Genomic DNA, 16,666 nt, shown 5'->3' with positions numbered 1-16,666 from the left:
TTCTTACACTATTTCTTGTTATTATTAGTTTTTGTAATTTTATAAATTATCTTGTTTCTCGTCAAGCCTGGACCAATCGTCGTTTGCTTAAATAATTTTCACTCGTCCTGCCTTTCTACGAACTACCATACGCCACATGTGGAATTTTGCTTTATGGTCATATTGTCAATGGAAATTGCTTTATTAATTATTATTATGATCCATATTTAGTTAATAAACATGCCTTTATGGTGTCCTGGTGGTCCTGGATAGCTAGGGCCTCCTGGCTGCACTAGTGTATGTGGCTGTTCTGGGTTCTGTGGTTGCTGTGGTGGCTGCGGTCGCTGCGGTTGCTGTGGTTGTTGCGGTATCTGTGGTTGTTGCGGTGGTTGTCCTGGAGTGCCTGGCCGTCCTGGAGTGCCTGGCTCCCCTGGTTGTCCTGGAGTACCTGGCTCTCCTGGCTCTCCTGGTTGTCCTGGCCGTCCTGGAGTGCTTGGATGTCCCGGTTTTCCTCCTTTGTGTCCTAAAGGGTAAGCGTAATACGTAATTAAGTGCTGTTTTAGGAAACCACGATCCAAGTGAAACATTTTTCGAATTGTAGGCATTTAACTGAAAATTTATCTGACTGATCATCAAATTAAAAACTGATCATCAGTGGGTTATATTTTTTCATTATTATTCAAGACTCCAAAATCATAATCCTTCCCTATGGGTTCCCCTCATCTGGCATAATATTGTTTGTCAGAAATACATTTCGCATAACATGTATCGCAGAAACAGTTTTAGTCGAATGATAATTTTGCATAACTATTACTTGGCATTACTATTTACTACGCATACAATACATTTTTCACCTCAGCAGCTCGAACAAGGGTACTTTGCTACTTAAAAACAGTGAGCAAAATCGCATTTTGCTCACTGAGTGAGACAAAATGAGCAAAATGCGATTTTGCTCACTGTTTTTAAGTAACAAAGTACCCTTGTTCGAGCTGCTGAGGTGAAAATTTAATTGTTGGTATATCTTAAGAAAACATGAGTGAATAGAGGTAAGTGATGAAGAAGGAATACATTTTTCGGGTTCTCTAATATGTTCTCACTGCTGAGGTGAAAAATGTTGTGTACTACACGAGATCAAAGTTATTTACATCTCGTGCGCTTTTGAGTCCCTTACTACGCTCAAGATTCTAAATTAGATTCACTCGCTACGCTCGTGAATCTATTATAGAATCTTTCGCTTGCACGGGACTCAAAATAAGCACTCGAAGAAATATCAAACTTTGATCTCTTGTTGTACAAATAACTATTGCAGCATATCATTAAGCAGAAGATTACTGTTGTCGACTTTCATTTAGCATAATTTTATGTACCATAACCATCCTGCAGCATACTCTTATTATGGCATAATGATTTTTTCTAGCAGAAAGGTGTGTTAAGTAAGAACTGCGACCCCAACAAAATTGGACGTGTGCCAGAAAAGAAGGTTAGGTTATGTTAGAATTGCGACCTCCTACAAAAACGAATGGCTGTCAGAAAAATAGGTTAGGTTAGGTTAGGTTAGAGCTGCGACCTCCTACAAAAACGAATGGCTGTCAGAAAAATAGGGTAGGTTAGGTTAGAGCTGCGACCTCCTACAAAAACGAACGGCTACCAGAAAAGTAAGATCAACTGCCATAAAAACAGATTATATTAGAGCATACTAGGTACTGCAGCACATTGGTAAGTCAATTAAACCCATTTATAACATCACCTTTAATTAAACTTGATAGCTTTATGCCACCAAAATAGTATGCAATACATTTATCTGCGAAATCAATATTCGTTTAAAATACTATTATGATCATCAACAGTATGCCAAAATATGGTTCTGGATTATAAAACTCTGCGAAGTGATTGTATGCTAAATGATACTATGCGAAAGGTAATTCTGCCAAACGACATTTCTGCCAAGTAACATTATGCAATACAAATATATGTCAAAAAACTTTCTGCAACACATTAGTAACTCTAATTATTATTGTGATATTTATGATCCATATTTAGTTAATAAACATACCTTTATGGTGTCCTGGTTCTCCTGGCTCTCCTGGTTGTCCTGGCCGTCCTGGAGTGCTTGGATGTCCCGGTTTTCCTGTTTTGTGTCCTAAAGGGTATGCGTACGTAATTAATTGCTGGTTTTAGGGGCTACCATACGCCACAATGTGGACTTTTGGCTTTTTGGTCATCATATTCTCAATGAAAATTGTTTTTTTAGTATGATCCATATTTAGTTAACAAATATACCTATATAGTGTGAAGTTTTGCTTGATTCTTCGGATGAAGAACTGCTTGAAGAGCTGCTGGAAGATTGGTGAGTCCTGCGGTACCCTGCAACCAAAAACGTTTTGTTAATGATCTAATAATGAATATAATTTAATGTAGTAATAATATTCATAACAATCATAATACATAGGCAAAGGAGTAGAGAATACATAGGTAGGGTAAAAAAGGGGTTTCAATTGATGTGTGGCAGGGCGGCACTGTCGTCGAACCCAAGCCACCTGGCAGTGGACTTAAACCAGTGGCGTGTGCCTCGGATGCACATGCTGGGGGCGCGTATAACGGCGATACTGATCCTGCATCTCAGCCAGCCCAGTATGGTGCTTATAGAACGGTTAATGATCTGGATTTTGTTATGTAACATTTCAGAGTTGATTCCCATCCGTCCATAGAAGTTATTTATTGGAGAAATTAATGCGGAATGAACTCGCAGCCTAGGGCCGTAGGTTTTTATGAGAGACTGCAGCGGTCGTGCCAAACCTTTTCAATATGACTAGTGTGTTCTATTGGGAAGACTGATTTTGGCCTTAATAGGAAGTATAGGAACTGCACCCACAGAATACCCGTTAATTCAGTTATAGGTATCCCACGGGGGTCCGACCGGGTTTGGGAGACTTTTCTTGGTCTAACTCTACGGCTACCTAGTACCTACTTATTATGCCGTAAAAAACGTAAATTTCGATACTCTCAAAGGCAATCACAATTTATAGGGTACTTCCCGTTGACCTAGAACTATGAAATTTGGCCTACAAATACAGGGAAAAAATTGTTCACCCATGAAAACCTAATATTTTATGGAATTGATAAATTCTTAAAAACGACATTATGAGATTAATCTGTTTTTGTGTAAGCGATTAGTGTCGTTTTTAAGAATTTATTGTTTCAATAAATGGGTTTTCATGGGTGGACAAAGTACCTTGTAAAGTATACCCCGACCTTACGGTAGTTTTTGTACGGAACCCTCGGTGGGCGAGGCCGGTTTTTTTTTAATTGTCTACACTTACACTCCACCTTGGACCGCGGGACAAGTCTCATCACCACCATGCCTTCCTCTTCGGTAGTTATAATGTCGCATTCTTCGTCATCTGTGAAATTGATATGAATACCAATTTATAAGATGATCAAGCAGATCTTGTCAGTAGAAAAGGGCGGCAAATTTGAAAAATGTAGGCGCGAAGGGATATCGTCCCATAGAAAATTTGAATTTCGCGCTTTTTTTTACTGTCAAGATTTGCTTGACCAGCTATAATTTCTACATTAGTTTTATTGTGTGAATATGTGTAGGTGCGATAGTGTGAATATGTGGTGTGGTGAGTATCGGTAAGATTTAAATAAAATGTTTATTACTGCAATGTTCTGCCACCAGAGTGCAACTCTAGCGCACATCGTAAACCATAGAGTAACTTTGTATATACTACGCGTTAAACAGTTTTTGACAAGTTGTCACGGATAATATTATGTTCCAAATAAATATGAATATCTGGGTGACCGAGCTTTGCTCGGAAAACATATAAAAACTCGAAAATGCGCGTTTTCCCAGAAATAAAACCTTTTGAAATAAAAGAGTTTTGCGTATAATATTCCCTATTAGTGTTTCATGGTTCTTGTGTACTTTTTGTGATACTTACACGGCAGTTTTATGTCGACCAGCCTGTGTCTTGCTGTAAAAAATTTAATAAACAATATTTTAAAATGAAGTGTGTTAATGATGAATAATGAAGGGGGCTATTCATAAATTAAGTCATTTCAAATTAGGGGGGGGGGGGTCTGGACATCGGATGATGGTAGCATGACGTAGGAGGAAACGGCGTCATTCGAAGCATGATTTTTGGATGACTTTAGGGGGGGACTTCAAAAATAGATGACGTAATTTATAGACAGCCCCTAGGTATACCTATTGAATAGGTATTCATATCAAATCCTAATAAGAAGCGCTGGTGGCCTAGCGGTAAGAGCGTGCGACTTGCAATCCGGAGGTCGCGGGTTCGAACCCCGGCTCGTACCAGTCGTACCAATGAGTTTTTCAGAACTTATGTACGAAATATCATTTGATATTTACCAGTTGCTTTTCGGTGAAGGAAAACATCGTGAGGAAACCGGACTAATCCCAATTAGATATGAGCGCCGATTGGCATTTAGTCGGCGGCGGCGCGCCGGTCAAAATTGGTCGGCGGCGGCGGCGAATCGGCGGCGTGGCCTTGAAACACCTTCGATTAAATGAAAAAAGAATTCAAATCAAACTTTTACCAAAAAAACATGTTTTTGCTGTAAGAAAGTTATGAAATAAATGCATTTTTTATTTTCAAGGATAATTTATTGAATAATGGTACGAAAAAAATGATATCGTATAAACTGTGGATAAGCGGTATCGCGCGGCGTCAGAGGCGGTCTTAATCTTGGCAAGGCTCTGGCTGGAAGATCTTAACGATGCCCTTATCTTTTGTGCTAAGTTAAAAATTGCGGATTGACTGTATCAGGGAAACGTCTTGTCGACAGTCCAAAGAAAAGCGAGCTTCGTCATTAACCAATATCGATTCAACAAAACCGATTTGTGTCAAAAAGTGAGGCCCAACGCCGAGCTCCATGTAACACCGAAGACTTGATTTCGACGCCTCCCAATGCGAGGCCAGAGGAAGAGTTGCAGGTAAGCATACAGCTAAGAATCGAACGCCAAGTGTAAGCTTGGCTGACGGCCGAACGCCTGGAGCGCCGATTGCGGCGCGCTTCTGTGCAAGGCCGAGCTGCAAAAGAGCAGAGCGAGGGCGCAGGCTGATAAAGACTGAAGCCATAGTGTTAAAGATCTGGAGCTTTCCTGCGGGCGCATTCGTGCGACGCCAAAGGCCGAGCTACAATGGAGCTAAGATCGGATAAGGAGCAATGCTCAAGCGTTTTAAAACAGGTCGAAAGTTGAGCTCCAAACAGGGCCAAAAACTTGCAGGTTCAGATAGCGGCTTAATTCCATGCGAGCGATGCAAGGCCAAAGATTGAGCTGCGAGAGAGCAAAGCTTGAAATTTGAACAGTGGCCAAGTTTAATTGAGACCCGATTCCGACACCCTTCCGTGCGAAGCCAACGGCCGGACATTTGGACGTGGAAACGCTTAATATCTCAAAATTAACCCCATTTTATACCCTTTAAAGACGTTTAACCATGCTTGCAATGGTTAAATTCGCGGTAAATGACGGACGGTTAGCTGGCAAAATTAGTTATGCATTGGATCGGTAATCCAAAGATGTGCGTTCGAGTCTCACGTTAGCCAGAGTTGATCACAGTTAATTTTTTCATTGTGATTGACATATGTCTAGTGTATACATATATACAAATTGTAATGTGGAACGTTCCACAATAAAAATGGAAGGAAATCAGTATGTTTATTACAAGCATATTAATTTCGTTTCCCCAAGACTAGTAGCGCGGTTACTAGACAGATAAGTTTGCATTTGCCTTCGATATTTTTGAATTATATTTTGAATTATATGGGCCTAAAATACCTTTTGAATGTCTATAAACTATTCGAAGTGGCGCCGTTAATGATCTAAACTCGATTAAAAATATATTATCTGATTCCGAAAGTAGTAGTAACTACAAAGGTCACGCCGATGCCACGCCGATAGCGCAGCATCGGCGGCGGCGGCGCGAAAATTTTGTCGGCGGCGGCGGCGCGCCGGCGCGGCGCTCATATCTAATCCCAATACGGGCCTAGTTTACCCTCTGGGTTGGAAGGTCAGATGGCAGTCGCTTTCGTAAAAACTAGTGCCCACGCCAATTACTGGGATTAGTTGCCAAGCGGACACCAGGCTCCCATGAGCCGTGGCAAAATGCCGGGACAACGCGAGGAAGATGATGATTATGATCAAATCCTAATAAGACATTGGCTGCGGTGTTCTACCTTTTCGCAGAAGTTTTCTTGTCCGAATTTCACTTGCCAACCAACTATTCGCAGATGATTTACTTTGGCAACCAACATTCGACAAACTTACATTATGACAATGTTTTACTTGGTAGAATTATTGTTAAGTAGATTATTTCTTATGACATACAACATTTGGAGTAGATGTCTTTCGCCATTTGATTCACTTGGCTAAATATTTTTAAATGCGACGACGAGCGTGTGTAAAGTGTCATTCTATGGAACTTGCTAACTATGTAAACAAAAGTCACTAGTAAATTGACATTCAGAGACAATTTTAATATGGCGGTTTGTTTACATTGGTAGCAAGTTCCATAGAATGACACTTTAAGGTAAGCAATATGTAGAACATACTGACGTTCATTTTGGTGAAAACATGAGTTATGATGAAAACAGTTCTCTTTCAACTAATGGGGTTTGCAACTGTGAAAGGGAAATTAGATAGCCCCCGCATAGGTTTCCCCTCTTCCTAGTTTTTTTTAATGGGATTTGGCTTAAAGGTTAAAGGGAGTATAGCCCTACAATCTTAATGCCTTCTCCTTGACAGCCTGATACGACACGACGTTTTTCCTTTACTTGATCCATGTACGCTCCTTCCTCTTTGCTTCTACCCCATTGCGAACTCATTATTCCAAAATATCTGGGAGACCGAGCTTTGCTCGGAAAACATATAAAAACTCAAAAATACGCGTTTTCCCAGAGATAAGACCTAGCTAGATCGACTTTTCGCCCCCGAAAACCCCCTATAGCAAATTGCATCGAAATCGTTAGAGCCGTTTCCGAGATCCCCGAAATATATATATATATATATATATATATATATAAATAAATATGCTAGAATTGCTCGTTTAAAGGTATTCGATTAGATAGGTTTAAAGTTTATATGAATCCACTAACACCCCGAGTGATGCCGTTATTATACGTATTATTCATGGTAATATAATATTGCCAACGTCCTCTATAACACTCTTAAGAACAAATGAAATTGCTTTCTATGGAAATAACGACGAGTGGTTCAGGCACCCGGTAAACGGGAGACGCTGGTTCGATTCCAGTTCTGTACACTGGAGGCTTTGGTCATTTCTTTCGTATATATGACATTTATTTCGGTTTATTTCGGCCCTGTATAAAGGGGCCCACTGATTAACAGTCCGCCGGACGGTATCGGCCTGCGAGTTGTTCGGAACTGTCAATTTTTTGTTCTAACTGACAGACCGATACCGTCCGGCGGACTGTTAATCAGTGGGCCCCTTAGTGTAAGGCCTGAGTGGACGCTCAAGTTGTGCGTGCAGCGGGGCGGGGCGTGCGGCGTGCATGTTAAACAAATGCAAAAGTATAGTAGCGGCCTTAGTGCACGCTGCTCAAATCACTTGTTAGACCGACGCCAGCCACGCTGCACGCCCCGCCGAACGCTCCGCTTCGAGCGTCCACTCAGGCCTTACACTTAACGTTGTACCTACATTTGTCATCGCCAGCCTTATCGGAGTTGTCAACCTTCTTCACAGTTTCGGAGCTCTCTGAAGACTCTAAAAACAAATTGTGAAATTATTTAAGTGCTTTAAGAAATACTTTGCTAGATTGTCAGAAGTTGCCTTCCGAATGCACATGTCTAAGTCAGGTAGTATGAAAGCTGTTTAATAAATTGTGCATTATCTTATAGATGATCATACGGCCAAAGGACAAGTGTCTATATAAACCCCTTATCCGCATAACATAATATAGTCTGGCAAACCAACTTTGTCAGTAGAAAAAGGCGCGATTCAAATTTTGTATGGAACGACAACCCTTCGCGCGTCACTTTTTAAATTTGCCGCCTTTTCCTACTGACGTAAATGGCTTGCCAAACTATAGAATGAGTAATATTCGTGAGTAGCTCACCACTACTTTGCTGAGATTGCGATTTCTGGTTTTTCTGCCTCTCTTCCACGTCAGTCTCGCCGTTCTCGTTCTTGATGGACCATTTGGATTGCTCTGTGGAGATGTAATTGGTATATTAAAGACTTTCGGCCATAACACAATACCTAGTCCTCCAGTGTCCAAATAAACAAATAACACGCACGCCAACACATGCCTTAATTACCTTAATATGTTGGCAAAGAAGAATCTTACAAAGTTGTATATCCCATGTAGCGTAGCGGTAAGAGCGTGCGACTTGCAATCCGGAGGTCGCGGGTTCTAACCCCGGCTCGGACCAGTTTTTCGGAACTTATGTACGAAATATTACCAGTACAGTCGCAGTACCAGTCGCTGAAAACATCGTGAGGAAACCGGATTAATCCCAATAAGGGCCTAGTTTACCCTCTGGGTTGGAAGGTCAGATGGCAGTCGCTTTCGTGAAATATAGTGCCCACGCCAATTCCTGGGATTAGTTGCTAAGCGGACCCCAGGCTCCCATGAGCCGTGGCAAAATGCCGAGACAACGCGAGGAAGATGATGTTTTTTTAAATCTTTTGGGCTGGAACGGTTAGAGTTAGTGTAAGGCCTGAGTGGACGCTCGAGTTGGACGTGCAGCGGGGCGGGGCGTGCGGCGTGCATGTTAAACAAATGCAAGCGTATAGGAGCGGCCTTAGTGCACGCTGCTCAAATCACTTGTGAGCCCGACGCCACGCTGCACGCCCCGCCCAACGCTCCGCTCCGAGCGTCCACTCAGGCCTTACACTTAGAACATCGATATGTCTATCTATCTTGAAATATTTTAATGTGGTTATTTTAGTTATTTTAGTTATTTTAGTATAATTACTTAAGTATGCGTATCGAGTCTTACCAGATTTCTCCTGGGCCTGAGCACTGCTTTGGCTTGACTTGCTGCTGTGTTTAGTGACCTTGCTCCCATCCTTGCCTCGCTTGATGATGTTGGAAGATTCTACAAAACACATACATGGGTTTAATAATCTCTTAATTTGTAATCTACTATAAAGATGCTTAGGCGTAATGTAAGTGTAAGGCCTGAGTGGAGGCTCTAGTTGGGCGTGCAGCGGGGCGACGTGCGGCGTGCATGTTAAACAAATGCGCACGTATAGGAGCGGCCTTAGTGCACGCTGCTCACATCACGCGTGAGCCCACAGCCACACTGCACGCCCCGCCGAACGCTCCGCCTCGAGAGTCCACTCAGGCCTTGCACTAAGGCGTAAAGAAACGCCATAAAATGTAGGTACTGCTAAATAAACAATCTCCAAGGATTGAAACACAATTTTAAGATACATTTAAAAATTAAATAGTACGGTATGGCAAGATTTTGTCTCGATTCTTTATTATAAATTCATCTTTTCATCATATTTTTATGCAGAATTTGTAGGACTAAGGCCTCGTGTATTTTTTAAATCTTGACTTTGATATGAAAGTCAATAGAGCGGTTAGTAAAAAAGTAGGAATTACCGGAATTCTTCTCAGAAGCAGCTCTCCTCTTTTGAGCAGAGCTGGACTGAGCAGTGATCACGGTTCCGTCTCTATTGGTCTTCTGGCTGAAGGCGGACTCTGTAAAATGAGCTTGATTTAGATAGCTCCAAAGACGACACTTCTCGTTCAACAATTTATCTGATTACCTATGTCCTATGTCTCATAAACAATAATATCTGGGAGACCGAGCTTTGCTCGGAAAACATATTAAAAACTCAAAAATGCGCGTTTTCCCAGAGATAAGACCTAGCTAGATCGATTTATCGCCCCAGAAAACCCCCATATAGCAAATGTCATCAAAATCGTTAGAGCCGTTTCTGAGATCCCCGAAATATATATATAAATAAATATACATATAAATAAATAAACAAGAATTGCTCGTTTAAAAGTATTAAGATAGATAGATTAGATAGATAGATTTTAGCAGCAAAGGTGTTACTTTTTACTACTATGTAGAGCATGCTCAATTTTATCTTTACGCATATACAGGTTTTAATTATTTATTTATTAATACATACCATCGGATGATTCCTGTTGTGCTTTTTTCGCTGACTTTGACCTCTTGTTGCTGACAATGGACTCTCCATTTTTGCGTCTCAGCAACGACGAAGATTGCTCTGAAAAATTCAATAATGTTACCTACCTTCTAACTCAATTTAAGTGATAAACTATTTTGTTTAAAGTCTATTTTTTTATTCCGTAAAAAAATAGACTTTAGTGTACACGATGTAAAATCAGTTCAAACTGCATGTTCAGTTCCGTACAGTCAAGATATTAAATATCGACACGGACAAAGTGCCAAAATATGTACACACTACCTTAATGTATAGGCAATAAGGTCGTGTATTCATACAGGTTAATATGTAGTATATGTATTTATGTATACCATCGGATGATTCCTGTTGTGCTTTTTTCGCTGACTTGGAGCTGTTTTTGCTGACAATGGACTCTCCATTGTTGCGTCTTAGCAACGACGAAGATTGCTCTGAAAAATACAATAATGTTACTCAGTTGAATTTCACATAGGTAGTACCTATCGGAAGCGCTCATATTCCGCGATAATTTTAAATCTATTTTGTTTAGTGGACCAGATGTATGTTCATATTGCATTTTCAGTTACGTACAGTCAAGGGGTTAAAATATCCACACGGACAAAGTGCCTAAATAATCTAAATACATGTACACACTACCCTTATGGATAGGCAATAATGTCGTATATTCATACAGGTTCATAATTATGTAGAATTATATGTAGGTATATGTAGGTATTTATGTATACCATCGGATGATTCCTGTTGTGCTTTTTTCGCTGACTTGGAGCTCTTCTTGCTGACGATGGACTCTCCATTTTTGCGTCTTAGCAACGACGAAGATTGCTCTGAAAAATACAATAATGTTAAAACTTATTTGTTTAGTGTACACGATGTAAAATTTGTACAGTCTGCATTTTCAAACGGACAAAGTGCCAAAATATGTACACACTACCTTAATATATAAGTAATAAGGTCGTGTACCTATATACACATAGATTTTAGTTGAGTATTCATACATACCATCGGATGATTCCTGTTGTGCTTTTTTCGCTGACTTGGAGCTCTTCTTGCTGACAATTGACTCTCCATTGTTGCGTCTTAGCAATGACGAAGATTGCTCTGAAAAATACTCAGTTGAATTTCACATATCGGAAGCGCTCATATTCCGCGACAATTTTAAATCACAGAAAAGTTATAAAACTATTTTATTTAGTGGACCAGATGTATGTTCAAATTGCATTTTCAGTTACGTACAGTCAAGATATTAGATATCGACACGGACAAAGTGCATAAATATGTACACACTGCCCTTATGGATAGGCAATAATGTCGTATATTCATACAGGTTCATAATAATGTAGTTATATGTATATGTAGGTATTTATGTATACCATCGGATGATTCCTGTTGTGCTTTTTTCGCTGACTTGGAGCTCTTTTTGCTGACGATGGACTCTCCATTGTTGCGTCTTAGCAACGACGAAGATTGCTCTGAAAAATACAATAATGTTACTCAGTAGAATTTCACATCTATAGGTTATTAATACCTAGTAGTTAGGTAGTACCTATCGGAAGCGCTCATCTTCCGCGACAATTTTAAATCTCAGTAAAGTTATAAAACTACTAGCTTTTGCTCGCGACTTCGTCTGCGTGGAGTTAGTAATTTGGGTAGCTTATTTTTACCCAATCTCCTTTTTAACGATTCCCCATACAAACTTCCACCCCCCTTTTCACCCCCTTAAAGGGAGATTTTTGGGATAAAAACTACCCTATGTCCTTCTCCGGGACTCAAACGATCATGAATATTCATACCAAATTTCAACTAAATCGGTTCAGCGGTTTAAGCGTGAAGAGGTAACAGACAGACAGACAGACACACTTTCGCATTTATAATATTAGTATGGATATTGTTTAGTGGACCACATGTATGTTCATATTGCATTTTCAGTTACGTACAATCAAGGGGTTAAAATATCGACACGGACAAAAGTGCCTAAATATGTACACACTATACCCTTATGGATAGGCAATAATGTCGTATATTCATACAGGTTCATAATTATGTAGTTATATGTATATGTAGGTATTTATGTATACCATCGGATGATTCCTGTTGTGCTTTTTTCGCTGATTTGGAGCTCTTTTTGCTGACGATGGAATCTCCATGCTTGTGTCTTAGCAACGACGAAGATTGCTCTGAAAAATACAATAATGTTACTCAGTTGAATTTCACATAGGTTATTAATACTTAGTAGTTAGGTAGTACCTATCGGAAGCGCTCATCTTCCGCGACAATTTTAAATCGCAGTAAAGTTATAAAACTATTTTGTTTAGTGTACACGATGTAAAATCAGTTCAAACTGCATGTTCAGTTCCGTACAGTCAAGATATTAAATATCGACACGGACAAAGTGCCAAAATATGTACACACTACACTACCTTAATGTATAGGCAATAAGGTCGTGTATTCATACAGGTTAATATGTAGTTATATGTATTTATGTATACCATCGGATGATTCCTGTTGTGCTTTTTTCGCTGACTTGGAGCTCTTTTTGCTGACGATGGACTCTCCATGCTTGCGTCTTAGCAACGACGAAGATTGCTCTGAAAAATACAATAATGTTACTCAGTTGAATTTCACATAGGTTATGAATTTAATACCTAGTAGTTAGGTAGTACTATCGGAAGCGCTCATCTTCCGCGACAATTTTAAATCGCAGTAAAGATATAAAACTTTTTTGTTTAGTGGATCAGATGTATGTTCATATTGCATTTTCAGTTACGTACAGTCAAGGGGTTAAAATATCGACACGGACAAAGTGCCTAAATATGTACACACTACCCTTATGGATAGGCAATAATATCGTATATTCATACAGGTTCATAATTATGTAGTTATATGTATATGTAGGTATTTATGTATACCATCGGATGATTCCTGTTGTGCTTTTTTCGCTGACTTGGAGCTCTTTTTGCTGACGATGGACTCTCCGTTGTTGCGTCTTAGCAGCGACGAAGATTGCTCTGAAAAATACAATAATGTTACTTAGTTGAATTTCACATAGGTTATTAATAGTAGCAGTAAAGTTATAAAACTATTTTGTTTAGTGGACCAGATGTATGTTCATATTGCATTTTCAGTTACGTACAGTCAAGGGGTTAAAATATCGACACGGACAAAGTGCCTAAATATGTACACAGTTACACACTATCCTTATGGATAGGAAATAATGTCGTATATTCATACAGGTTCATAATTATGTAGTTATAACATATTATTTATATGTAGGTATTTATGTATACCATCGGATGATTCCTGTTGTGCTTTTTTCGCTGACTTGGAGCTCTTTTTGCTGACGATGGACTCTCCATTGTTGCGTCTTAGCAACGACGAAGATTGCTCTGAAAAATACAATAATGTTACTCAATTGAAGTGATAAAACTATTTAAACTTGTAAAAACGATGTAAAATTGGTTCAAACTGCATTTTCACTTCCGTGTTACAGTCAAGGTATTAAATATCGAAACAGACAAAGTGCCAAAATATGTACACATTACCTTAATGTATAAGAAATTAGGCCGTGTATACATACAGGTTTTAGTTATGTATTTATACATACCATCGGATGATTCCTGTTGTGCTTTTTTCGCTGACTTGGAACTCTTGTTGCTGACGATGGACTCTCCATTGCCTTTTTTTACCAATGACGACGAGGATTGCTCTGAAACATACAATGTCAGGTACAGTCATATTCATGCATGTATTGCAACCCTATGAGGTACAGAACGTTACGGCCCAAAGCATCTGTAATTTTCTGGATGCAACGGGCATTAGTAATGAACTTTAAAGGGCCGTCACTTCACAATAGATCAATACTTGGTCGACGTGACACTCAAAGGCCCGATACCACCCCAATAATAATAATAAAATACAGTCATATTGTAAAAATATAGGTGCATAATAATTTCTCAAAAATAGGTAGGTATGTCCCATAATTCTTAACTCGCTGACATTAAGAGCGTTGCGCTTACCAAATCTAAGCGCAACGAAGAATATTTTTGAGTATGATGTGTGCACCCATAATTTAACACTTGACTGTACTCATTAATGTTTAACTCATTTTGAATTTCATAGTAAGTATCGAAAGCACCCTTCTCCCGCGACAATTTGATACACGATCATGCAAAAGATTTCAATATTGGTCCGAAAAGTGGAATCTTGAGCGTTGTATTCAAATTACTTTGCCACTCTTGTGGATAAAATGCTAATATCTAATCAGTTTATGAAGAATAACGAGAGCTAAACCTTGAGGGGTTTAGGCGGAGTATGTCACTTTCTTAGGGCGTCACTTTCTGAGGACGACACATTCTGAGTTTGTCACTTTCTGAGATCGTCACATTCTGAGTACGTCACTTTCGGAGAACGCCACATTCGGAGTACGTCACTTTCTGAGGTCGTCACTTTTTTAGCATGCACGTGGAACATGCGTCTGCACGAACAATGGATACCAGCCATCATAATTATTAGCTGTACGGCATACGGCCCATGGTTGACTGGTAGAGAATGCCTTCTGACATTAAATCCGCCATTAGTACTCTTCATTTATTGAAAGTTTAAATAAATAAATAAAATATTTGCAGCATTGCTTTTGCAGTCTGAATCCGAACGTCAATGACAGTTTCCCGTTATCGTCTATAGATTCGTATTTCCCTTCTATGGCCACTGAAAAAAACACCCTGAATGTCATGCATATGCATAAAAGCGGCCGTATGCAGTACAGCTAATATGATAGCTGGTATCTATTGTTCGTGCAGACGCACGTTGCACGTGCATGCTAAAAAAGTGACGAACTCAGAAAGTGACGTACTCAGAATGTGACGATCTCAAAAAGTGACAAACTCAGAATGTGACGTCCTCAGAAAGTGACGTCCTAAGAAAGTGACATACTCCGCCTAAACCATTCGGTTGCTGGTGTGGTGAAAATTTATTTTTTATATACTTCTATAAAAAAAATTAAGTTACCTAAAATCGCTTGTCATATTTAAATATGCGATCTGGGGCTTTACGAATTACCGCCCGTGGTTTGTATAAAGTTCTACGTCTTGCCTTGGCCAGGAAGTGAGATTGTTTTCTCGCGTAGTGGGAAGAAATTCCCACTTACGTTCCTAGGGTGACGTAAAGTACGTTTGTAGACACGTTGAGTTACATGGCCATAACTATAGATACTATACATAGACATGACATGACATGACATAGACTCATAGACTAGGAATCCTCTAGACGGAGTTTAGAGCAATTATTTCATGAAACCGATGCTGCCAAAAATACTGGGGTGCGGGGGACGAGGTGAGCGAATCCCGTGCCGTGATTGGTCCGTTCAAAGACACGGACCAATCACGGCACGGTATTCTGACACTTGACTCGAAGATGGAGTAAAACTACCGTATATTTGTGGCAGAGGGGGTAGCGTTACTATGCTGTCTAGAGGATGTCTTGTCTGTGCATAGACTAGACTATTGGGTTAATTACCTTCAGACTTCTGCTCAGCCTTGCTCTTGTGCTGAGATGAAGACTGTATCAGCGAGGAAGCCCCGGAACCACCGTTGGAGGAATCTTCGCAAACGAACACATTGTTATACATTTATAGGTACATACATATATAAATTTGCCTGATATAATAAATAAATACATATTATAGGTCATTTTTACTCAAATTGACTAAGCCCCATCGTAAGCTCAAGAAAGCTTGTGTTGTGGGTACTCAGACAACGATGTATATAATATACAGATACTTAAATACATAGAAAACAACCATGACTCAGGAACATATATCTGTGCTTATCACACAAATAAATGCCCTTACCGGGATTCGAACCCAGGACCGCGTCTTCACAGGCAGGGTTATATATAAATTTATAACACCCGACCGGTCTGGCCTAGTGGGTAGTGCACTAGGCCAGACCGGTCGGGTGTTATAAATTTATATATAAATTTGCTTGATATAATGAGTGACGTTTGCTGCGTTACTGTCGCGGTTATGTTATGACGTTCAATCCTTATAAGTCTTATAACCATTAGATTATAACCAGTGATCGTTAATTTTCTAGCAATTTTGGTGCAGCATAGTAAAAATAAAGGATTTTCTTATTTTTTTTCTCGGGAGAGGATTGGTTAAGGTTAATATTACTGTTATTAACCCTAATTATCTATTCCACCTAGAGTAGGGCATACAGATGCTTTTAACCAACAATGCTGCACCAAAATTACTGGAAAATTAATGATCACTGATTGTAACTCATAGCTCATTTTATCAATTTAATCATGGTATAATAATATACTCCGCCTGGTATTCTCTTCCCGTCTTTTCGTGGTCACGTGACTGACACAAGCCTACGTCATCAATGTCATCATGCGACAGCGCTATATGATAATATGCGATAACGCTATATAAAGTGGCAATGTTATTGTGACGTAGGCTTGTGTCACTCAATCAATCAATCAATCAATATTTTATTTGTCATAATATCTAA

General features: G+C 39.6%; 1 protein-coding gene across 1 annotated transcript in view; it reads right to left on the bottom strand.

Moving 5' to 3' along the window:
* LOC134660093 (uncharacterized protein DDB_G0290685-like) overlaps positions 1-15,777 on the bottom strand; it is a 33,519-nt gene extending 17,742 nt beyond the window's left edge. Inside the window, exons 1-17 of the mRNA XM_063515792.1 lie at positions 15,666-15,777; positions 13,756-13,857; positions 13,439-13,537; positions 13,061-13,159; positions 12,641-12,739; positions 12,230-12,328; positions 11,525-11,623; positions 11,154-11,252; positions 10,880-10,978; positions 10,487-10,585; positions 9,580-9,678; positions 8,083-8,175; positions 7,665-7,730; positions 3,300-3,380; positions 2,252-2,343; positions 2,033-2,119; positions 383-502 (exon numbers count right to left, since the gene is read on the bottom strand). Of these exons, the coding sequence (XP_063371862.1) occupies positions 383-502; positions 2,033-2,119; positions 2,252-2,343; positions 3,300-3,380; positions 7,665-7,730; positions 8,083-8,175; positions 9,580-9,678; positions 10,487-10,585; positions 10,880-10,978; positions 11,154-11,252; positions 11,525-11,623; positions 12,230-12,328; positions 12,641-12,739; positions 13,061-13,159; positions 13,439-13,537; positions 13,756-13,857; positions 15,666-15,777 (1,644 nt within the window). The remainder of the gene's footprint in view (positions 1-382; positions 503-2,032; positions 2,120-2,251; positions 2,344-3,299; positions 3,381-7,664; positions 7,731-8,082; positions 8,176-9,579; positions 9,679-10,486; positions 10,586-10,879; positions 10,979-11,153; positions 11,253-11,524; positions 11,624-12,229; positions 12,329-12,640; positions 12,740-13,060; positions 13,160-13,438; positions 13,538-13,755; positions 13,858-15,665) is intronic.
* Positions 15,778-16,666: the final 889 nt, after the last annotated feature.

This window comes from Cydia amplana, chromosome 26 (assembly GCF_948474715.1).
Source record: "Cydia amplana chromosome 26, ilCydAmpl1.1, whole genome shotgun sequence".
Classification (NCBI taxonomy): domain Eukaryota; kingdom Metazoa; phylum Arthropoda; class Insecta; order Lepidoptera; family Tortricidae; genus Cydia; species Cydia amplana.
Note: the sequence above shows the minus strand (reverse complement) of the source record. Positions and strands in the feature narration are given on the sequence as shown.